A 24,265-nucleotide genomic window follows, 5' to 3' on the forward strand; every position below is an offset into this window, starting at 1 on the left:
GTTTTATCAATTTAAACTTGAAATTCTTCATAAGGCTGAAGAAACTGCGTCGAATGCCACCAACCCCGTGAAATTCGGTTGATCCATTCAAAAGTTATTGCGGTTTAAAAATTCAAAAAAATATTGTTCTATGAAACTTCTTGAGCTTGAAGAGCTCAAAAACATAGAAAAGCTATCTCTTCAAGCTCCGAGAGCTCAAAATAACACATAAATTTTGTTTTTGAACTCGGAGAGCTCAAAAACATCATTATTGCAATTTTAAGCACCTAGGTATGGAATTAGCGGGATGGCCTTCAGAGTTTACCGTTTTTCTAATTTTTCTTTTATTTTTGATTCTCAAAAAAAAAAACTTCAATCAATTTGACAACTATTACCGCTCATCCCGGGCAGAGCCGATTTTTTTTTTATTTTTTCTATTTAATTAAAAAAAAAATTGTCAAATTTTCTTAAATAAAAAAAATTTTTGTTTTTTCAATTAAAAAAAAATTAGAAAAACAGTTGACCCTGAAGGTCATTTCTGCAACTTCCCGCTACTTTCTTACTTAAGCGCTCAAAATCGCACTTATGACATTCTTGAGCTCGAAGAGCTCAAAAATATAATTTTCGTGCTCTCCGAGCTCAAAAGTCTGATAAAAGCTTAATAAAACACTATTTTTTGAATTTTCACACCACAATAACTTTTGAATGAATAAACCGATTTTCACGCGGTTGGCGGCATTTAACGCAGTTTTTTAAATTCTATGATACATTTTTAAACACGAATTGATAAGACTGAAAGTTTTGGTGTAATTCGAAAAAAAACACTTTTTTAACTTCCCGCTAAGAAAATCGAAGATTTTCAAAAATCGTGAAGTTATTGGTTTTACCTCGTTTTTCGAAAATCGAGTTTTCATCAGATCTCGATGTTTTGATGTCCTAGGAAGCTTTCCTGAATATGTTCGCGATGATGTCCGTATGTCTGTATGTATGTATGTGTGTGTGTGTGTGTGTGTGTGTGTGTGTGTGTGTGTGTGTGTGTGTGTATTAGGGTGTGCCAAAATGTAACTCCCGTGGAGAACCTTTTAAAATTGGAATTTTGAGTTTCGCTTTTAACAGGGGCTGCGTTTGGGCATTTCCTGAGATATTTTGGTGTAAGACGATGTATTTGATTTTCATAGAATTTTTCAACAGAAGCTTAGTTTGGGCATTTCCAGTGAAAATTCAAAATTTGGCCGGAATTGCCCAATTAAATCTCCTGTTAGAAATACTATAAATAATCAAATGAATCCTCTCATCCCAAAATATCTTAGGAAATGCCCAAACACAGCTGCTGTTAAAAGTGGAACTCAAAATTCCAATTTTAAAAGGTTCTCCACGGAAGTTACATTTTGGCACACCCTAGTATGTATGTATGTAACCCTTTTATAACTTTTGGACGGCTTGACCGATTTCATCGCGGTTGGTGCCATTCGAAAGGGCTTGACAAAACTTTGAATCAATTCAGACTGGTAAATTTTGAGAAATCTTAAAAAAACTACAAAAAAAAATTTTTTGAAATGTGGTTTTTTTGGAATTACTTTTAAATGGCTTCACCGATCAATTCCAAAATCTAATCAGCTCTTAAGGTCAAAAAACCACGTCGATCACCGCAAGCCCGGTCAAAATCGGTAGTTCGTGAGTTATCGTTGTCGAAAGAAAACCGAAAAAAGTGTTTTTTTCGGAATTACTTCGAAATTCCTGGCTCGATCGATTTAAACTTGAACATTCGGCATGAAGCTTTAAAAACTGCGTCGAATACCGCCAACCGCTTAGAAATCAGTTCATTCATTCAAAAGTTATTGCCATTTGAAAATTCGAAAAATTGTGTTTTATTAAACTGCTATCAGAGTTTTGAGCTCGAAGAGCTCAAAATGACACGAAAATCATATTTTTGAACTCGAAGAGCTCAAAAACATAATGTGTAATTTTGAGCGCTTAAGTACAAAATAAGCGGAAAGTTGCAGGGATGGCCTTCAGGGACAACCGTCATCCTAATTTTTTCGATTTCTTTCGTCAACGATAACTCACAAACGAATCAACCGATTTCGACCAGATTGGTGGCGATCGATGTGGTTTTTGAATGTTAAGAGCTGATTAGTTTTTGGAATTAATCGGTCAAACCGTTTGAAAGTTATTAAAAAAAAACAACATTTGGAAAAAATTTTTTTCGCAGTTTTTTTAAGATTTCTCTAAATCTATCGGTCCGATTCGGTCCAACTCGTATTCAAAATCTAAGTTTAGTTGAACCCTTTCGATTCACACACACACACACACACACACACACACACACACACACACACACACACACACACACACACACACACACCTCGTGTCGGGCTTGCTGGGTCCCGCATCGGGCGCCTCCTCAGGTGGCGGATAGGGGAATGCCCGGCATATCTGCACGTCAGATGCGTCGAGTACCGAGGAAATAAAATACTCGGGCTGGACCAAAACCTAGCAAAAGATGATATGGAAATGTCAGAAGATTTTCAAACATCGTTTACAGTACAGAGGATGGATACCTCAGTGCCGGCGAGGAAGGCGTGCAAACGGGCCTAAACTCGTCGTTATCAAGCAACCGTTTGAACAGTGAAGTAGACCCCATGGCTCTGCTGTCTAGCAATGCTAGCAAGGTTACAGGGAGTACGAAATCAGCCCAGATGGCAGAGAACGGACAGCTGAGCAACATTCCTTCAAAAAGTGGAGGACCTTTTGCTCCTGCCACTAATCAAACCCACCGAGGAAGAATGAACTCTCTACCGACCGTCACCGGCCAACAGTCACCAACGGAGAGGCTCGGCAACAAGATTGATGAGTTAGCCGACTTCATAAAAGACAAAAAGAATCTCCACCATGAGATCAGAAAATTGGTTTCGTCTATTAGTACGGCATATAGGCTGGCCAACAAATCACCAACGAAGTCGGCGTCAATGACTCAAACATCTCCGAGTCTGAACAAAAAATCACAGCCACCTCTGACCACTCCTAAGAAATTACCACAGCAAGGAGATGGCAACAAGAAGAGGCCGCTGTCCACGCCCAGCCCTTCCTCAGATATTGACAAGCCAGCACAGAAAAAGACAGCCCGGGATGATACCTGGACCAAAGTGACTCAGCAAAACAAGAAAAAGAAAGAACAGGAGCCAGTGACTCAAACTGCTACAGCCCAAGACCAGCCAAACAGCGGTGGCTCCAAGAAACCAAGGAGGAAGAAGACAAGAACTAAAGCTGTCCTAGTCCAACCAGCTGAAGGGCGAACATACGCCGATCTCCTGAAGGAAATCAAGGCCAAGGTAAGCCCTGTCGAGACGGGCGTAGACATAAGGTCTATTAAAAAGACGAAACACGGAGGCGTTCTCCTTGAAATGGCTCGAAAGTCCGAAGACAGCAAGGCATTCACCGATGCAGTAAGGGCAGCCACTGCAAACATCGGCACAGTCAAGACGCTAACACCAACAACATCGATCGAGATCCTCGACTTAGATGAAATCTCTACCGAGAGCGAAGTCCGTGAAGCACTCAAACGTGAATTCACTGACAACCTGGAGGTCAAACGGATAAATTTGACAAAACCCACACCACGAGGTAATCGGGCAGCCTTCTGCGAACTAGACAAGCCCAGTGCGATTAAGGCCCTTGACAAGGCCCGTATACGGATCGGTTTGGTGAACTGTCGTATACGCCCAGTAGTAAAAGTAACACGTTGTTTTAAATGTCTTGGTTATGGACACCAAACACGTCAGTGTGCGGGACCAGACAGAAACAGGTGCTGCTACAAATGTGGCGGAGAGAACCACAAGGCCGTAAACTGCACGGAGAAGTTAAAATGCTTCCTTTGTGCTTCGGAAAAGATGCCCAGGATAGTCTATGCCATATTTCTGGCACTGGAGCGTGTAAGGCATTCCGCAAAGCACTTGCAGAAGCCACGAAAGGTCAGAAATAACACGCATACTACAAGGCAACCTGAATAGGTGCGCCTTGGCGCAAAACCTGCTGCGCCAGCGTGTTTTCGAAGATAAAATTGACGTCTGCTTTATCTGCGAGCAATATCTAAACATCGAAGGTAAAACGTGGTTCGCAGACGAAACGGGCACGGCAGCAATTTGGATTGTGAACACAAAGAACGTTACCGTCAACAACAGCGGAGGTGGAGCAGGTTTTGTCTGGATTCAAACCCCCACAACCTACTTCATAAGCGTCTATCTCTCACCTAACGAAGGGATTAGTGTGTTCCGACAGAAAATCGCAAATATAGAAGATGCGGTCACTAAGTTCTACGGCGAAGTTATCGTAGCCGGAGACTTCAACGCTAAATCGGCTGAGTAGGGCGCTGCTTTCTCTGACACCAGAGGAAAGTCGCTGACGTCGTGGCTAGACTCGACCTCATAGTGCTGAACACCGGGAGCACCACGACCTTTAGAAGACCAGGGTACCAAGAGTCCATCCTCGACATCTCATTGGCGACTCCAAGGACTGCCAACATGAATGAAGACTGGACAGTATCCGAAGAATACAGTGGCAGTGATCACCAGTTTGTGACATTCAGCGTTGGATTGGAATTTGCTCCGGTTTCACAACGCGACGTTTCTAAGCGGAAGTGGAATGCCAAAAGGCTTGATCCAGAGGCATTGCAAGCTTCACTCGCACGAAGCTGGTCTATCCTCCAGAACAACCCGACACCGGATACCTGCAGCGAGACGGAAAAGGCAGTGCTAAACACGATGAAGGAAATTACTGCCGCATGTGACGCCTCTATGCCGCGGCTGAAAAACCAGAGCTTCCACAGGCCGGCGTACTGGTGGTCACCGGACATAGCAGAACTTCGCAAAATATGCCATCAGCTACGTCGCCGAGCAACGAGAGCTACGAAACGCTCCCCAAGCCAGGACTTGTATTCAAAAGAGTACAAGCAGGCCAAAAAGACGCTAAACCGAGCCATTAAAGCAAGTAAAGCGAAACTGTGGAAAGAGATCTGCAACGATCTCGACAATGACCTCTGGGGTAAAGCCTACCAAATTGTCGCCAAACGACTTGGAAAGGCTTCACCAGAGGCGCCGAAATCTCCTGCCTTGATGGAGAGTATTTAACGGAGCTTTTCCCCAAACACCCACCGCGGGAGAAGAAACACTACACTAAGAACAGCGAAGTAACACCCTTCACAACTAAGGAATTACAAGACGCGGCCAAGTCACTCAAAACAGGAAAGGCACCTGGACCTGATGGCATCCCGGCATCGGTGATCAAAACTGTAGCCCTGGAATACCCAGACATACTCCTACAACGCATGCTTGGCAACTAGCACGTTTCCCGTGGTCTGGAAACGGCAGAGATTGGTTCTCTTAGACAAAAGTAAGGGAACCCCCATAACACCTTCGTCGTTTAGACCACTCTGTATGCTGGACATTGCTGGAAAACTGCTCGAGAAGCTCATACAAGGGAGACTTCGCAACGACATAGACCGTGCTGGAGGTTTTGCCGCAAACCAACACGGCTTCCGGAAAGGACGTTCAACAGTCGGCGCGATCCAGAAAGTCGTAGTGACAGCGAGAGAAGCATGTACTGGTAGCCTCAAAGCCCGCAAGGTGTGTCTTGTCCTCACGCTAGACATTAGAAATGCCTTTAACAGCGCAAATTGGAGAGATATTTTGGACGCCCTGGAGCACAGATTTGACGTGGAGCCGGAGAATCTGGCACTTGTCGACAACTACCTTGACGAGAGAAAGCTGATAGCAGAAACCACGGAAGGTCCACAAGAATACGCCATAACGGCTGGCGTGCCGCAAGGCTCAATAATGGGGCCCGATCTATGGAACGCGGACTACGACGAGCTTCTGGAAATCCCGTTGCCAAAGCAAGTGGAGCTAACGGGCTTTGCAGACGACGTCGCGGCCACGATAATAGTAGACAGCGTAGAGGAGGCCGAACTACTCGTTTGGGAAACCATTGATGCTGTCGAGACTTGGCTCGATAAGCACCACCTGAAACTCGCAAAACACAAAACCAAGATGGTCGTTCTGACTCGCCAAAAATGGTTCCCAAAACCATTTGCTGTGGACATGAGAGGAATAACGCAAACGTCAACAAGGGCCCTGCGCTATCTGAGGGTAATGATAGACGAGAAACTATCTTTCCGCGAACACCTCGATAGTGCATGCCAGAAAGCCAGCAAGACGGTATCTAGCCTAGCAAGAATTATGACGAATACTATGGGACCAATAACCAAAAAGAGGAGAGTCCTTCTGGAAGCAGTCCATTCGGTACTGCTTTATGGAGCGGAACTATGGGCAGATATATTAAAGCAGAAAACCTATCGGCGGAAAATGGCAGCAGTGCAGCAGCGAGGCGCTCTCAGAGTTGCCTGCGCCTACCGCACGGTTTCCGAAGCGGCTGTATTGGTCATTGCGGGAGCTGCGCCCATCGACCTATTAGCGTTCGAGAGAGCAAGACTCTACGACGCTAAAATCGGTGGCGAAAACATGAAGATGGCAAAAACGAGGATAAAAACGGAAACGCAGCAAGAGTGGCAGGACTGATGGACGTCAGGAGAAACAGGCAGATGGTCTGGCTTTCTCGGAAGCACGGGTACACGGACTTCTTTCTGACCCAGCTACTGACGGGATATGAGCAGTTCAATGCCTATCTATTCAAGATGGGTTTGCACAGCACACCAACGTGCAAATACTGTCCAGATAAAATTGACAACGCCGAGCACACGTTTTTCGAGTCCTGGTGGCGCCCTTTTATTTATTAATTTAGATTTGTTTAGTTTATTATTTCAATTAATTTAATTTAAGGGGCCAATTGAGCGTTATAAACACCTGTTACATAATATAAAAATGATCTAAAGCGGATTTTACAACGAATCACCTCCAATAAGGTTCGCGGAGTGGGTGGTAACAATAAAAAATCTTAATTTTGAAATTGTAACAGGGTAAGTATACCCTCAATCGAGAAGTGGCCGGATATCGATAATTATTCGACAAAGTATTGACGCGTCTCGATCTTCGGGCCTAGAGAGAGAGTAGGAGGGGGTAGTTTCGGGTTATTACAGGTGAGCTGTGCAGTGTAAGAGGGAGAAGTGGTGTAACCGCCGGACGGAGTGTCACGGAAGATCAAGAGAGACCGATCCCCGGAGTAGTTACCAGTCGAAGAAAGCCAACAACAACTGCACAGAAAAAAAAATTAGTTAAACTTCCCGCCAATCTTATACCTAAACGCTTGAAATTGCACTTATGACGTTTTTGAGCTCTTCGAGCTCATAAATACACTTTGTGTGTCATTTTGAGCTCTCCGAGCTCAAAAAAATAGCTGTTGTATGCTTTTGAGCTCTTCGAGTTTGATAGTAGTTTGATAAAACACTATTTTTTGAATTTTCAAATCGCAATAAATTTTGAATGAATAAACCGATTTTCACGCGAATGGTGGCATTCGACGCAGTTTTTTAAGCTTCATAAAGAATCTTCAGATATAAATTGATAGAACGAAAAATATCGGAGTAATTCCGAAACACACACTTTTTTCGGTTTTCTTTCGTCACCGATAACTCACGAACGAATCAACTGATTTTGACCGGACTGGCGGCGATCGACGTGGTTTTTTGATATTGAGAGCTGATTAGTTTTTAAAATTGATCGGTGAAGCCGTTTAAAAGTTATTCCAAAAAAAAACCCATTTGAAAAAATTGTTTTTTGTACTTTTTTTGCGATTTCTCAAAATCTACCGGTCCGAATCGTTCCAAAGTATATTCAAAATCTAAGTTTAGTCAAGCTCTTTCGAATGGCACCCACCGCTATCAAATCGGTCAAGCCGTTCAATAGTTATGAGAGGTTTACATACATCCACACACACACACACAGTGCAAAAGCGAAGTCGTCCGGTCTAAGCACTGCATAAGGTGCGGAAAAAAAGGACACAAAATTGCTGATTGTAAAAATCCAGCTAAATGTGCACTGTGCGTTGAACGGCACAGCGTAGAAAAGGCGGCTCACCATGCAGGCACGAACAGATGTCCCGTGTTCCAAGAAGCGCTCCAGAGGATAACGAAGCCAAGAACATGAAGATATTGCAGCTCAATCTCAATCATTGTGAGGCTGCGCATGACCTGCTCATGCAAACTGTGCACGAATTAGAGGCCGATGTAGCACTTATAAGTAAGCCTTATAGACATCTGAGTAACCAACCCTGGGAATCCGACAGCACTAACAAAGCCGTCATCTGGTCCTGCGGTAAATGTCCTTTTCAGAGAACAGTCAACAATAAAGAAGCCGGCTTCGTAGCAGCATGGATAGATGGCCTCCGCTTCTACAGTTGCTATGCACCACCTAGTCTCTCTAATGAACAGTTTGAAGACCTCCTTGATCGGCTAACTGAGGATTCAAGAAAACACTTTCCCATGGCAATAGCTGGTGACTTCAATTCCTGGGCAGCAAACTGGGGCAGCAAGTTCACTAATACACGTGGAAAAGCACTTCTCGAGGAAATGGCCACAATGGACGTGATCCTTCTTAACACCGGTGACACGCCAACGTATACTAAGGGATAGGCAAACTCAATTGTCGACCTCACATTTATCAGCAGTTGCTTAGCTCGAAGAGGTTTTTCATGGAAAGTCTTGAACATCTACACAGCCAGCGACCATAGTGCGATACTATGGGGAATATCAACTTGCCAGAATATAACAAGTTTCAACAGGAGCGCTAACGCGGTTGGGTGGAAAGTTAAATCTCTCGACCTCACTGCTTTAGTAGTAGCCCTAGAGTGCGATTCGATCATCGTAGAAACTGCTGAAGAGAAGACCAAGGACCTAATGAGAAGAGTCACCCAGGCTTGCGACGCCAGTATGTCCCGGAAACGTGGCATGAATTCAAGACCTTCGGTGCACTGGTGGAACGATCACATTAGCATTCTACGTTCAGAGTGTCTTAAAAAAAGAAGAAAGTCTCAGCGTGGCTACAGACGACCTAACTCCGCAGAGCTGTTGGCAGAGTATAAAAAGGCCCGTCGAGAATTGAACAGAGTCATCAAAGAAAGCAAAAGACGCTGCTGGAAGGAACTGGTCGCAGAAGTAGAGTAAGATCCATGGGGCAGACCGTATAAGGTCGTTACGACCCACCTGAAATGCCAGCCAATGACATCACCTACGTGTCCACAGTTCCTAAAGAAGATTGTTACTGCGCTGTTTCCCCAACAGCCGGTATTCACCTACACGTTGGAGCAGCTCAACCCTGAAGACATCCCAACTATCACGTTGGATGAGTTGATAGAGGAAGGCAATCGAGTAGGGAATAATAAGGCGCCGGGATTGGACGGAATCCCTAATATTGCTCTAAAATCAATCCTTAGGGCAGCACCGAAATTATTCCTGGATGTTTACGATACATGCCTGAAGAAAGGGACTTTTCCCCAGAAGTGGAAACAGCAACGGCTAGTACTACTTCCAAAAGGGAAAAAGCCGCCGGAAGAACCGGCATCCTACCGACCACTCTGCATGTTAGACACGGCCGGCAAGATATTCGAGCGCATAATTCATCATAGAATAGAGGCTATAGTCGATCCACTCCTGGCAGAGAACCAGTTTGGTTTCCGAAAAGGACGGTCAACTCTGGATGCGATCAAATTGGTTGTTGATATAGCTAAGGATACAATCGCCGGAACGAGATGGAAGGGTGGAAAGAAGAAATACTGCTTGGTGGCTGCTTTGGACATCAAGAATGCCTTCAACTCCGCTAACTGGGACTGCGTCATGCGGGCTCTAGAAGAAAAAAACGTACCAGGATACCTTCGCAGAATGGTAGCTAGCTACTTCACGAATAGGGTCCTGAAATATGACACGAAGAACGGTACGGAAGTGTACGAAATCACTGGAGGAGTGCCACAGGGATCAGTCTTATGTCCTCTGCTATGGAACATCATGTATGATGGCCTCCTGAGAATAGCATTACCTACGGGAGTCAAACTTGTAGCATATGCGGATGACGTAGCTATCGTGATCGTTGCAAAGCACCTCGAAAAGATAGAAATGGCATTTGATATTATTAGCATTTGATATATAGCATTCAGACGAGTCAATTTGTAGATGGACATGGTGAACTTGCAACTAGCCAAGCATAAAACCGAGGCAGTGCTCATCACCAGTAGAAAAACGGTAGAAACTATCAAGTTGAGAGTCGGAGAACAAGAAATCACATCACAACCATTTATCCGTTATCTGGGAGTGATGCTGGATGCTCAACTCAATTTCAAGCAGCAGGTGGAATACGTCAGTGCCAAAGCGTCAGTAGTGAAGGCTAGTCTCGCAAGGCTGATGCCTAACATCGGAGGCCCAATGCAGAGCACGAGGCTACTATTGTCATCAGTAGTCACTTACGGAATATCCATTTGGGTTGATGCACTGGAAACTCAAGAATCATGGAGAAAAGCTGGACCAGTATATCGACTGAGTACCCTACGAATAGCTAGTGCCCTCCTCACAATATCAGAAGAAGCAGTGTGCGTCATTGCCGGAACACTACCTCTTAGAGTTCTAGTAGAGGAAAGATGAGCCCTTTACCAACAAATAAGGTCAACTGCACTGAGCCCTGAAGAACTTAGAATTGAAGAACAGCAAAACAGCATAGGCCGATGGCAACTAAAATGGGATGCTGCAGAGAAGGGTAGGTGGACGCACCGCCTCATACCTCGGATCGACATTTGGCTTAACCGGAATCACGGCGAGGTCAATTACTATTTTACACAGATGTTGTCGGGACACGGGTGTTTCCGAGAGTATCTGGACCGCTTTAATTACGATGATTCTTCGGAGTGCCCGTCCTGCCCAGGAGTTGATGAAGATGCGGAGCACGTCTTCTTTGTATGTCCTCGTTTCGATCCATAGCGTAAAGAGTTGGAGAGGATCCTGAACCAAAGAATGCAACTAGATTCACTAGTGGAAGCAATGTTGTCGTCAGAAGCTGCCTGGAACGCTACCAACACGTTTGCAATAGAAGTCCTCAAAGACTTGCGTTCCACCGAAAGAAGAAGAGCAAATACCAGAAGACAGAAAGAAGGAAGAGCAGTAGCTAGCTCCTCCCCTCACGAAGTATTGCCTGACGGCGGTTTCCATAAGGGATTAGAGGAAAGAAGAAAAGGGGTTTAGGGTTTAGTGAATAGGGACATTAGCGTCGAGTTTTAGTATGACGCTGCGTCAAGTCGTCACATATCCAGGCCAAACAGCTATATATATACACACACACACACACACACACACACACACACACACACAGACACACACACACACACACACACACACACACTTTTTCTAAATATAATGAAACCATTATGCAATTAGATTTCTCCACCAACGCTTCGCAGATGTCTGATTGGATGTGATTAAGATGATCGTATGTTGATTTGAGCTCTCCGAAGCCAAAGTGATTGCTGGATATCCAGCCAGAGCTTTCTAGATGCCATTTAAGTCTTTTATTAACTATTTTTTCCAGAATTTTGCACAAATTGCATGTTAAGGAAATAGGTCTAAAGTTGCTGGCACAGGAATGGTCTTTATTTGGTTTAGCTAAGGGAACTATTATAGCTTTTTTCCAGATGCTTGGAAACAGATGTGTTGACCATATTATATTGTACAGTTCTAGTAAATACTCGAGACCTATCGGCGGTATATTTTTAATAAGTATTGTTGGGATATTGTCTGGACCTGGACAAGAGCTTTTACTCAATTCTAGTGCTATTTCCAGTTCAGTTCCCGGGGAAAAAAATTATATATAATTTTATATAATTATATATAAATCATTATATATATTTATGTATAAGTTTTGGCCATATAAAATTATATAAAATTAGATAAAATTATATATAATCTAGAATCACTACCGCAAAAATCCAAATTCATGTGAAATAGCCTTTTCTTTTGTCTGTCTTTAAATCTGTAACCCTACTAGTAATGTGGTTGAATTATATTTGAATTATGTTTGAATTACACTTTAATTATATCTGTATCAAATTTGAATTATATATTAGACATAGCAAATATATTAGGATAGCTAAATCACCTATCAACCGGTCATTTACATTAATACTTTTATTATATTATCATCTTTTTTTTTCTACTGTATATTATATAGCTCTTACCCTGGCGGTTTCGGCGACACGGTGAAAACACGGTCGATTCGCGGTTGTTTCACGGTCGTTTCACCGTATAATAAAGTTCGTTCTTACCGAGCGATTTGTCAGTCAGCATCGAATACTGTTGTGAACCATGTTTACTATGAATTTATTGAATATATGCGGTGCATCCGCAAGTGAATCTACGACGTTATGATCGATAATGTACGCTCAATATACTGTCAAAATACGGTAATTTTACGCTACTGTCGCGGACAATAAAATAAAAAAAAATACTTTGGACAGTCTAGACCAGGACTGGATCCCGGACTATCTAGTTGCGCGCCCAAGACTTTACCAATTCGGCTATCTGAGACACTGCACGAAACAACTAATTCAGTCACCTCATAAAGTGTCAAAACCAAGTCATTTTTTTTCATTGTACAGATAAAAATATCTTAAATAAATTTATATTTTTTCCATGACTTCAAAATAATAATCGTATTAAAGGATTTAAATTTTTGATGATTACGAAAATCTTGATTTCGAAATTACGGGAAAATTATTAACTGTATAAAAAAAAATCTGGAAAAGAAATTGCTCAAAATTTAATTGTTAAAAAAAATATTATTCCTAATAAAATATTATTCCTAATATAATATTCCTTTATAATTTTTGTGCTATTGGTCAGACGTGGATGCTTTAAAATAGATGAAAGTCTTTGAAGTTCGCCGTTAGTCAAAACTTGCAAATAAATAGCTATGATTTCTGATTGGTCAAACGAGAAACTTTACTCGATAAATTTTTAATATTGATAATTTTAAACATTATAGCTTACAGTAAAATATTCAAAATATACAAAAGTATGTACAAAATCTTCAGTAATATAAGAAGTTGACTTCTGCATTTTTTTTAACTAATAAACATTCGTAAAAAATTGTTGATTTTTATCAAAACACAATATTAAATAACAGAAATTATATAAATAATAAGCCGTCACACTTCGTTACCTTGTAGATTTAGTTTATAAGAATGATGAGATGTGAATCAACTGATCGGTCGTACGGTGTAGGGGTTAGTTAGCGGTCTGGCAAGCACGCGGCTCGGGTTCGAATCTCGGTTGGAACGGAATGCGAATTCCACTTTAATTCTATAAGTTGCGAAAGTTAGGTCCAAATTAAGAGTCAAACGGTCTAAACTTGCATTAGCTCTACATTAAAATCCAAATAAAAAAATTACACTCAAAAAGTTCTTTTTTTATCATTTTTTTCCAAATGACATAGGCCAAACTTAAAAATTAACTATTATTATTATTGCCACTAGAATCTACTTTCAGCCCACAAGTCTGAGTGGAATCCTACTTAGAGGCTCTATGTCGGCGTTAAATTTCGACTCGGGTTTTCCGACACCACACTGATAGAAAATTTATGTTTACTCAAGAGATATTTTCTTGATCTAAGAATTTATTTTGGAAGACAAATGATTATTTTGCTTTGAAAATTTCTTGTCTTGATTTAGATTTTCTTGGCTTAAGAGCTATATTATGTTCAATCGATACATTTAAGTTTTTCAATCAAAATAACATTGTCGTTTAAAAAACTTAAAATAATTCATCAAAGTATATTTCAAAAACTAAATAGTCTTTAATTGTTATACCAAATAAAAATTATTTCTTGGAAATAAGTAAATTAATGAATGACTCAAAAAAAAAGCCATTCTTAACACAAGTCGGTAACCTCTTGAATCAATGTTATCGCCTATCTTAAACCAAGAGACAAAAATTCTTGAAAGAAAAATATCTATATCTAGTTTCAAGAGTTCAAGTTTTGAAGAAAAAAAGTTTCTTGAATCAAGATTATTTTTCTATCAGTGCAGATCTCGACGTTTTAAGGTCATAGGAAGCTTCCCTGACTACCCCTACGATGTTGTCACTATGTCTGTATGTATGTATGTATGTATGTATGTATGTATGTATGTGTGTGTGTGCGTATGTGTGTGTGTGTGTGTGTGTGTGTGTGTGTTTTTTTTTTTTTTAGGGGGGGGAATCCTTTTTACGGATTCTAGGCATAGCTGTTTGGCCTGGATATGTGGCAACTCGACGCAGCGTCATACTAAAACTCGACACTAACGCCCCTACCCACTAAACCCTAAACCCCTTTTCCTTCTTTCCTCTAATCCCTCATGGAAACCGCCGTCAGGCATTACTTCGTGAAGGGAGGATCTAGCTACTGCTCTTCCTTCTGGTGGCTAAGGTGTTAACTACCTTCCTTCTATCTTCTGCTATTTGCTCTTTTTCTTTCGGTGGAACGCAAGTCTTTAAGGACTTCTGTTGCAAACGTGTTGGTAGCGTTCCAGACAGCTTCTGATGACAGCATTGCTGCTACAATTGTCTCTGGTTGGATTTTCCTCTTCAGGATATTCTCCAGCTCATCTCGCTGTGGGTAAAAACGTGGGCACTCAAAGAAAACGTGCTCTGCATCTTCATTGACTCCTGAGTAGGACGGGCACTCCGGGGAATCATCATGCTTGAAGCGGTGGAGATACGCCCGGAAACAGCCGTGTCCTGATAACATCTGTGTAAGATAATAGTTGACCTCACCGTGACTCCGGTTCAGCCAAACGTTGATCCTTGGTATGAGACGATGCGTCCACCTACCCTTCACTGTGGCATCCCACTGTAGTTGCCATCTACTTATGCTCCTCTGCCGCTCTTCTGTTCCAAGCTCCTCAGCGCTTAGTGTGGTCGACTTCTTTCGTTGGTAAAGGATCCGTCTTTCCTCAGCTAAGACTCTGAGAGGCAAAGTTCCGGAGATGACACACACTGCTTCCATAGATATTGTGCGGAAGACGCTTGCTACTCTTAAGGCACTCAGACGGTAGACTGGTCCAGCCTTTCTCCATGATTCTTGCTTTTCTAGTGCGTCCGCCCAGATAGATATTCCGTAAGTGAGCACTGATGTGACTACAGATGATAGTAGTAGTCTTCTGCTCTGCTTTGGGCCTCCGACGTTTGGCATCAGTCGTGCTAAGCTAGCTACCACTGCTGATGCTTTTGCACTCACGTGTTCGACTTGCTGCTTAAAGTTGAGTCGGGCATCAAGCATCACTCCCAGATATCGGATATATGGTTGTGATGTGATTTCTTGTTTTCCGACTTTCAGTTTTATGGTCTCTATCACTTTTCTGCTGGTAATAAGCACAGCCTCAGTCTTCTGTTTAGCCAGTTGTAGATTCATTGAATCAATCCACTGGTTAACTTTCTCAAAGGTGATACCGAACATGTGGTTTATCTCATCTAGGTGTTTCGCAACGATTACGACAGCTACATCGTCTGCATATGCAACAAGCTTGACACTTCTTGGAAGAGTCAGTCTCAGCAGGCCATCATACATGACATTCCACAGAAGTGGACCCAGAACAGAACCCTGGGGTACACCTCCGGTAATATCATACTCTTTTGGACCATTGTTCGTGTCGTATCTCAGGATTCTGTCTGTGAAGTAGCTAGCCACTATCCTACGTAGGTATCCTGGTACGTTTTTCTCTTCCAAGGCTTGCATAATGCAGTCCCAGTTGGCGGAGTTTGTGTGTGTGTGTGTGTGTGTGTGTGTGTGTGTGTGTGTGTGTGTGTGTGTGTGTGTGTGTGTGTGTGTGTGTGTGTGTGTGTGTGTGTGTGTGTGTGTGTGTGTGTGTGTGTGTGTGTGTGTGATATCATGAACTAAAGAAAACCGAAAAAAGTGTTTTTTTCATATAACTTCGACATTTCTTTTCGGATCGTTTTTGATGAAATAAAATAATTTTTGGAACTTAAAAAACTGCGTCGATCGCCGCCAAGAACGTACAAATCGGTTGATTGATTCGAGAGATATCCTCGACGAAATATTTGGAAACAAGGATTTTTTTAACATAACTCCGAAATTTTTTGGAATAACTTTCAAACGGCTCTAAGAATCGATTTCAAAAACTAATCAGCTCTCAACGTCAAAAAACCACGTCGATCGCCGCCGTTCCGGTCAAAATCGGTTCATTCGTTCGTGAGTTGTCTTTGACGAAAGAAAACCGAAAAAAGTGTTTTTTTGGAATTACTCCGAAATTCCTGGTTTGATCAAATTAAACTTACAGATTCTTTATGAGCCTTAAAAAATTGCGTTGAATGCTGCCAACCGCGTAAAAATCGGTTCATTCATTCAAAAGTTATTGTGGTTTGAAAATTTGAAAAATTGTGTTTTGTCAAAATTCTATCAGACTTTTGAGCTCTAAGAGCATCTTATAAAGCATAGAAAAGCTATCCCTTTAAGCTCAGAGAGCTAAAAAACATCATTAGTGCAATTTTAAGCACCTAGGTATGAAATTAGCGGAAAGTTGCACGGATGGCCTTCAGGGTCTACCGTTTTTCTAATTTTTTTCATCCTATTCGGCCCTCTATAACTTCGTTTCTGATGAGTTTAACAAAAAAAATTAGGAAAACGGTTGACCCTGAAGGCCATCCCTGCAACTTCTTGCTAATTCCATACTTAGGCGCTTAAAATTGCACCAATGACGTTTTTGAGCTCTTCGAGCTCAAAAATACAATTTATGGGTTATTTTGAGCTCTCCGAGCTCAAAGAGATTGCTTTACTATGCTTTTGAGCTCTTCAAGCTCAAAAGTCTAATAGAGATTTGATAAGACACTATTTTTTGAATTTTTAAACCGCAATAACTTTTGAATGAATAAATAGATTTTTACGCGGTTGGCAGCATTCGATGCAGTTTTTTAAGCCTCACAAATAATCTCAAATTTTAAATTGATCGCGCTAGGAATTTCGGAGTTATTTCGAAAAAACACTTTTTTCGGTTTTCTTTCGTTCACGATATCTCTCGAACGAATCAACCAATTTTGACCGGACTGGTAGCGATCAAAGTGGTTTTTTAAGGTTAGGAGCTGATTAGTTTTTGAAATTGAACCATCAAGCCGTTTAAAAGTTATTCTAAAAAAACCACATTTGAAAAAAAATTTTTTTTAAGTTTTTTGAAGATTCCTCAAAATCTATTGATCTGAATCGGTCTAAATAGTTTTCAAAATCTAAATTTGGTCAAGCCTTTTCGAATGGCACCAACCGCGATGAAATCGGTCAAGCTGTTCAAAAGTTATAAGCGGTTCACATATTTTCACACACACACACATACATACAGACACCGTGACAACCCCGCGGGGATAGTCATTGAAGCTTCCTGTGACCTTCAAACGTCGAGATTTTATGAAAACTCGATTTTTGCAGAACGGAGTGAAAACAATAACTTCCCGATTTTTGGAAATCTTCGATTTTCTTAGCGGGAAGTTCAAAATGGACACAGACAATTTTGTAGAAAATTGAATTTCCTATAAGACAATTGAGAGCACAATTAAGAAAAAAAAATTTCATTTGTGTAGTTGATTTAAAAATAAAAAAAAAATTTTTATAATGCTATTTAAATGGGAAAGGAGACCCCCCACCCTTTTGCTAGCTCAATTTTTGAGATATTAAGCTCAAACTTTAGAAAAATTTTTAACTTCCCGCTAAGACAATTAAAAGTTTTCAAAAGTTGGAAAGTTATTGATTTTACCCCGTTTTTCGAAAATCAAGTTTTTATCAGATCTCGACGTCTTGAGGTCCTAGGAAGCTGTCCTGACTATTCCCGCAATGGTGTCCGTGCGGCTGTATGTGTGTGTGTGTGTGTGTGTGTGTGTGTGTGTGTGTGTGTGTGTGTGTGTGTGTGTGTGTGTGTGTAAACCTCTTATAACTTTTGAACGGCTTAATAACCGATCGGATCAAGATTAGTTGTGATCCAAAGCATATCATTCCCCTTGAATTTCATGAAAATTTGAATTAATTCTGTTGGCTGGTCTTTGAGAAATTTTAAAAATAAAATTTTTCAAAAATAATTTTTTCGAAATATCTTTTCAACGGCTCCACTGACCAATCCTAAAAACAAATCCCCTTCCAAACTTGAAAAACCACATCGATTACCGCCTGTCCCGTAAAAATCGATTGATTCATTTGTGAGATATCGAAAACGAAAAATTTCGAAAAAAGTGTGTTTTCAAAATTAATGAAATTTTTTATCAGATCAATTTTTATCATTGCAAATCTTTGATAGAGCTTAGATATTAACATTGATCGCCACCAACCACGTTAAAATTGGTTGATCCATTTAAGAGTTATCGTAGTTTGAAAATTCTTAAAGTGGTATTGTATCTAAGTCTCATCAGACTTTTGAGCTCGAAGAGCTCAAAAGAATAGAATAGCTATCTTTTTGAGCTCGGGGAGCTCAAAGTGACACGAAAATTATATTTTTAAGCTCGACGAGCTTAAAAACAAAATCAGTTGACTTTTAAGCGTTTAGGTATGGACTTAGGGGGAAGTTGCAGAGATAGCCTTCAGGGTCGACCGTTTCCCTAATTTTTTCACGACTTGGGTTATACTTTTTTCTCTACTCTGGTCCGGTCCGAGAGGCCGAGTTAAAACTTCAGTGGCGCCCTTCATAAATTAAGTAAGGCCGACCAAGACGACGATAAGTCCCGTTACATATTTAAGAAAAATAGGAGAGGCGTTTTGCGCTATGAATTGACCTGATCATGGTCATTTTTCATGTCTGATCAGGCCTGTTGACTCATACCTATTCATGAGCATGTCTGTTAATTATTCATGAAGAGGTATGGTCATGTATGATCAGGCCTGGACGTATTTAATGCTTCAGACACGATCATGCACGAACAGGCATGATCATGTCTAATTTCAGGTCTGATCATACATGAACAAGCATGGTCAGGTCTGATTATTTTTTCCCAGGTATGTAATGTCTTACAATTGATTAGCACAGTTCCAAACTAAAACTAAACTACCCGCCAATATCAAAATCTGATGGTGATAAAGTTACAATCAATAGAAGAATTTCATAAAATGTGACAATAATTCTGAAAATCAACTAAATAAATATTAAACTTGTGAAAAAATGCCATTAGCTTTATCTAATATGTACAAAACTTTTTTTCTAATTAATATGTTGGTATCAGTATTCAGTCTCAATGGTGGAGTATTAATACTCATACTATACACCTGCGCATTAATAAATAGTAAGGTAACGTAACCAGTACAAAGCAGTATCGACCAACTACCTCAATTTCTCTCAGCCTTAGTAAGGTCACACTATAAGACTAACTCACTGCTGCTAATATTAGCTAGGTCTCGAACTTATGACCTTCTGTTTATAGTTGAATATAGTTAAACTGTTTTTTCTTTTCCTTCTTTAATAGAATTTTTCTACCTAATAGTTTATTTTCTAAATGAAATAACGTATATCTTTCTATTTTCAATTACGTAGTTTTTTCATGTAAGAAATTCATGTTAGTCAATACCCAACTTGTTACTATTACTTCAAATTATTGTAACAATTTGAAGTAATCTGTTAATAATAACATGTAGTAATTACTTATATTTAAATAAATTTAGTTGATAGTTTGGTTTCCTGATGAAGAGAGATTTGGACAGATTTTCTCATTGCAAAATGTATATTTACATAGTATTAAAATCAAATCCTTTTCAATCTTTCCAAATTATTTTAACTCATTTTAAATTGATTTTTCTAATCAGGGTTAATTATTTACAATAACTAATGTTATCAAAAAAATTGGTAACCCTGCATACTATTATTAATGAAAGTTATACTTTACATGCTGATTTATTTTATGCACTGTGTTTGAACCAGAAAATGTTTATCACATTCTCTATCTTATTAAAGTGTAAGAAAATTATTCGTGGATTTACTTTATAGTACTCACGAATCTTAAATCCATATTTAGATCACTATTATTAAGTTTTCCATTATATTTAACTCGATTAACTCTTAGTAATTTGTCAAAAATTTGCCAGATTGCTTCACTTTTTAATAACTTTCCTCATTGAAGCTGGATGAAATAATTGATTTCATATTTCTATGTTGTATCATTGAATTATTTTTCTGTGGAGAAGTTAAAGTTAGTTTTAATAATAAAAATAGTATTTAATTTTTTTAATCAAATTAATTAAATAACCTAACCATTTTACCATCATGAAAGAATATATTTAATATATTCAACAAAATGCAGACAGAAAACAAACAAATTTATTATCTGTGTGATAAAATTTCAATCCAAACTAAGTTAGTTAAAAGAATGAATAATTTTATGAAATAAAAAACTCGTGTTGAATTCATGTTAAAAGTAAGGAAAAATCGTGTGACCCGCATCGCGGCTGTATTACGACTGGAACATGCGCAATCTTTTTTCTTCACTTTTACCTTATATTTTTCTACTTATTCATATGAGGATTGGCGTTATGTTTCAATTTAATAAAGCGCACTCTTCTGCAAATTTTCAACCGATAATGGTTTCATCATCTAAGAACAAATTGCTTCAATTTATTGAAAATAAATCAATATTTTGAGACATTTGATAGATTAGTTCAATAGAAAATACTCATTTATGAAAAAAATACAAATATTAGTCGTAAATAAATACATATTAAGAGTCAAAAAGTATATTTATCGAATATTACAAACCATTGATATATTCCGTTAATAAATTCTGTGGTTATGCTGTGAAAATAATATATAGGTATGTCAAGCTACATAACCAGAAACAAAAAAAATTGTGAGCCGTCATGGGACGCCTGGCAGATGTGAAACATCGAAATTATTTTGTACAAGTAATAGGCACAAAAGTACAGATTATGACAGAAACTAAATATAGCATGATAAAAAAATTAGGAAAACGGTTGACCCTGAAGACCATCCCTGAAACTTCCCGCTAATTCCATACCTGGACGCTTAAAATTGCACTTAGGCCGTTTTTGAGCTCTTCGAGCTCAAAAATACAATTTATGTATTGTTTTGAGCTCTCCGAGCTCAAAGAGATGGCTTTTCCATGCATTTGAGCTCTTCGAGTTCAAAAGTCTGATATAAGTTTGATGAAACACTATTTTTTGAATTTTCAAATCGCAATAACTTTTGAATGAATGAACCGATTTCCACGCAGTTGATGGCATTCAACGCAGTTTTTTAAGCCTCATGAAGAATTTTAAAGTTTAAAATGGTCGAACAAGGAATTTTGGAGTAATTCCGAAAAAACATTTTTTTCGGTTTTCTTTCCTGCACGATATCTCTCGAACGAATCAACCGATTTTGACCGAATTAGCGGCGATCGATGTGGTTTTTTGAGGTTGAGAGCTAATTGGTTTTTGGAGTTGATCGATAGAGCCGTTTAAAAGTTATTAAAAAAAAACCACTTGAGAAAAAATTTTTTTTCACAGTTTTTTTGAGATTTCTCAAAATCTATCAGTCTGAATCGGTCCAAATTGTATTCAAAATCTACGTTTGGCCAATTCTCTTTCTGAATTATCGCTATCAAACATATTTGTTCGTTAAAAAAATTATTTTTTACGTAAGACCCAGGTTAATTTCACCTATGTAACGTAGTAAATCCACTCTTATAATTTAGATGAAAAATATGAATATATATCATGTGAGCAAACTATTTGTACCGTGATTGGTTGAATATATCATAAGCATGAGAATATATGCAAACTCTATACTCAGATAGATTGGCGCAAGCGCGCGCGCCAATTTAAATTTTAGTAACACTTGTGATGCCTTTTCCGGCACTGGTGTCGACAGGACCGGATCAGGTCAACAAAAATTAATTGGCCTACCTGGTTCGTAGATTTGGTTGGGCGCCAGGAACTCAATGTTCCACGGGTCAATATCGCTGTTGCTCTTCGTTGGGCGGCGGGTCGGTGTTGAAGAGATTCAAAAATCGAATAACGGCAATCGACGGACAAAGAAATCGAAATTGGACGATGGGATCGATTAATCAGAGCAACAACAATTAAAAAATAATAATTGAGGCGTGCACTTCTAATCCAGCAACGGTTTATTCAACAACAAATATATTCTGTCGGCAAGGTCGCATTAATAACAAAAATTATTTTAACGCAAAAATAATTCTAACGCAAAACTAGTGCTAACGCAATGATTCAACATTTCAAAATAAAACAAATTACAAAAAAAAAGTATTCGAGTAACCAAAAAAAATTACAAAGTCTTTTCTTTAAAAAAAAAATATTAATTAATTCAACTCGCCAAATTTATTCAAAAATTTTCAAAACAAATAATTAACTCAACTCGCCAAATTTATTCAAAAATTAAAAAGGAAATAATTATTTCAATCGCAAAATTTTATCAAAAATTACAATCACAAAATTTTATCAAAAATTTCAATCGCCAAATTTAATAACAAAATCTCAATCGCAAAACTTTATCAAAAATCGCAACCGCAAAATTTATTTAAGAAGTTTTCTCTTTTTTTTTTTTTTTTTAAAAAAATAATAATTTCAATCGCAAAATTCAACCAATAATTTCAATCGCAAAATTTTTAATACACAAATTTCTAGAGAATATAATAAGTTCAATCGCAAAAACCTAATAAAGATCTCAAAATTATCCAAAATAATTCAAATCGCCAAATTGTTCAACAATGACAAGAAAAAAAAATTAGGAAAACGGTTGACCCTAAAGGCCATCCCTGCAACTTCCCGCTAATTCCGTTAATACCTGGCCGCTTTTTTGAGCTCTTCGAGCTCAAAAGTACAATCTGTGTGTTGTTTTAAGCTCTCCGAGCTCAAAAAGATACCTTTTCTATGCTTTTGAGCTCTTTGAGCTCAAAAGTCTGATAGAAGTTTCATGGAACACTATTTTTTGAATGTTCATACCGCAATAACTTTTGAATGAATGAACCGATTTTTACGCGGTTGGCGGCATTCTACGTAGTTTTTTAAGCCTTATGAATAATTTTTAAGTTTCAATTGGTCAAACTAGAAATTTCGGAGTAACTCTGAAAAAACACTTTTTTCGGTTTTCTTTCGTTCACGATATCTCTCGAACGAATCAACCGATTTTGACCAGCTTGGTGGCAATCGACGTGGTTTTATGATGTTAAGAGCTGATTAGTTTTTGGAATCGATCGGTAGAGCTGTTTGAAAGTTATTCCAAAAAATGTCGAAGTTATGTTGAAAAAATCCTTATTTCCAAATATTTCGTCGAGGATATCTCTCGAACTAATCAACCTATTTCCACGTTTTTGGCGGCAATCGACGCGGTTTTTTAACCTCTGAAATTATTCTCTATCATCAAAAACGATCCGAGAAGAAATGACGAAGTTATGTGAAAAAAACAGTTTTTTCGGTTTTATTTCGTTCACGCTATCTCTCGAACGAATCAACCGATTTTGACCGGATTAGCGCCGATCGGCGTGGTTTTTTGACGTTAAGAGCTGATTAGTTTTTGAAATTGATCGATCGAGCCGTTTAAAAGATATTCCAAAAAAACCACTTTCAAAAATGATTTTTTTCTAATTTTTTTTGAGATTTTTCAAAATTTCTCAAAATCTATCGGTCCGAATCGGTTTAAATTCTCCATAAATCTAAGTTTGGCGAAGCCCTTTCGAATGAAACCAACCGCGATGAAATCGGTTCAACCGTTCAAAAGTTATAAGTGATTCACATACTTACACACACACACACACACACACACACACACACACACACATACATACATACAGACATAGTGACAACCTCGCAGGGATAGTCAGGGAAGCTTCCTGTGACCTTCAAACGTCGAGATCTGATGAAAACTCGATTTTTGCAAAATGGGGTGAAAACAATAACTTCCCGATTTTTGAAAATCTGAGATTTTTAGCGGGAAGTTAAAAATAAATTATTGAATTTTTAATTAATACATAGATTTAAATTTTGGTGGAAGAATATTTATCAAAAAGGTAGTGTTGAAAAAAGATCCAACTATTGAGAGTATATTTGCTCTATATGTATGTGTAATATTTTGATTTTATGTTCTTATAATTAATCAATACTTAATTACATAGATTTTTTAATTTGTAAATTTTATTTAGCTCTTTTTATTTTCATTTTTTCTAAATTAATTTTTGATCGGATAATATACATATATTGCTATTTTCTATTGAAATTCTTTTAACGACTACACACACACACACACACACACACACACACACACACACACACACACACACACACACACACACACACACACACACACACACACACACACACACACACACACACAC

At 39.1% G+C, this 24,265-nt stretch overlaps 1 protein-coding gene across 1 annotated transcript in view; it reads right to left on the reverse strand.

The window, feature by feature from the left end:
- LOC123273473 (calcium/calmodulin-dependent 3',5'-cyclic nucleotide phosphodiesterase 1-like) overlaps positions 1 to 19,928 on the reverse strand; it is a gene marked incomplete at its 5' end in the record, with an annotated part of 344,764 nt that extends 324,836 nt beyond the window's left edge. Inside the window, one exon of the mRNA XM_044741230.1 lies at positions 19,913 to 19,928. Coding sequence (XP_044597165.1) covers positions 19,913 to 19,928 — 16 coding nt within the window. The remainder of the gene's footprint in view (positions 1 to 19,912) is intronic.
- Positions 19,929 to 24,265: the final 4,337 nt, after the last annotated feature.

Source organism: Cotesia glomerata, linkage group LG1 (genome assembly GCF_020080835.1).
Source record: "Cotesia glomerata isolate CgM1 linkage group LG1, MPM_Cglom_v2.3, whole genome shotgun sequence".
Lineage (NCBI taxonomy): Eukaryota > Metazoa > Arthropoda > Insecta > Hymenoptera > Braconidae > Cotesia > Cotesia glomerata.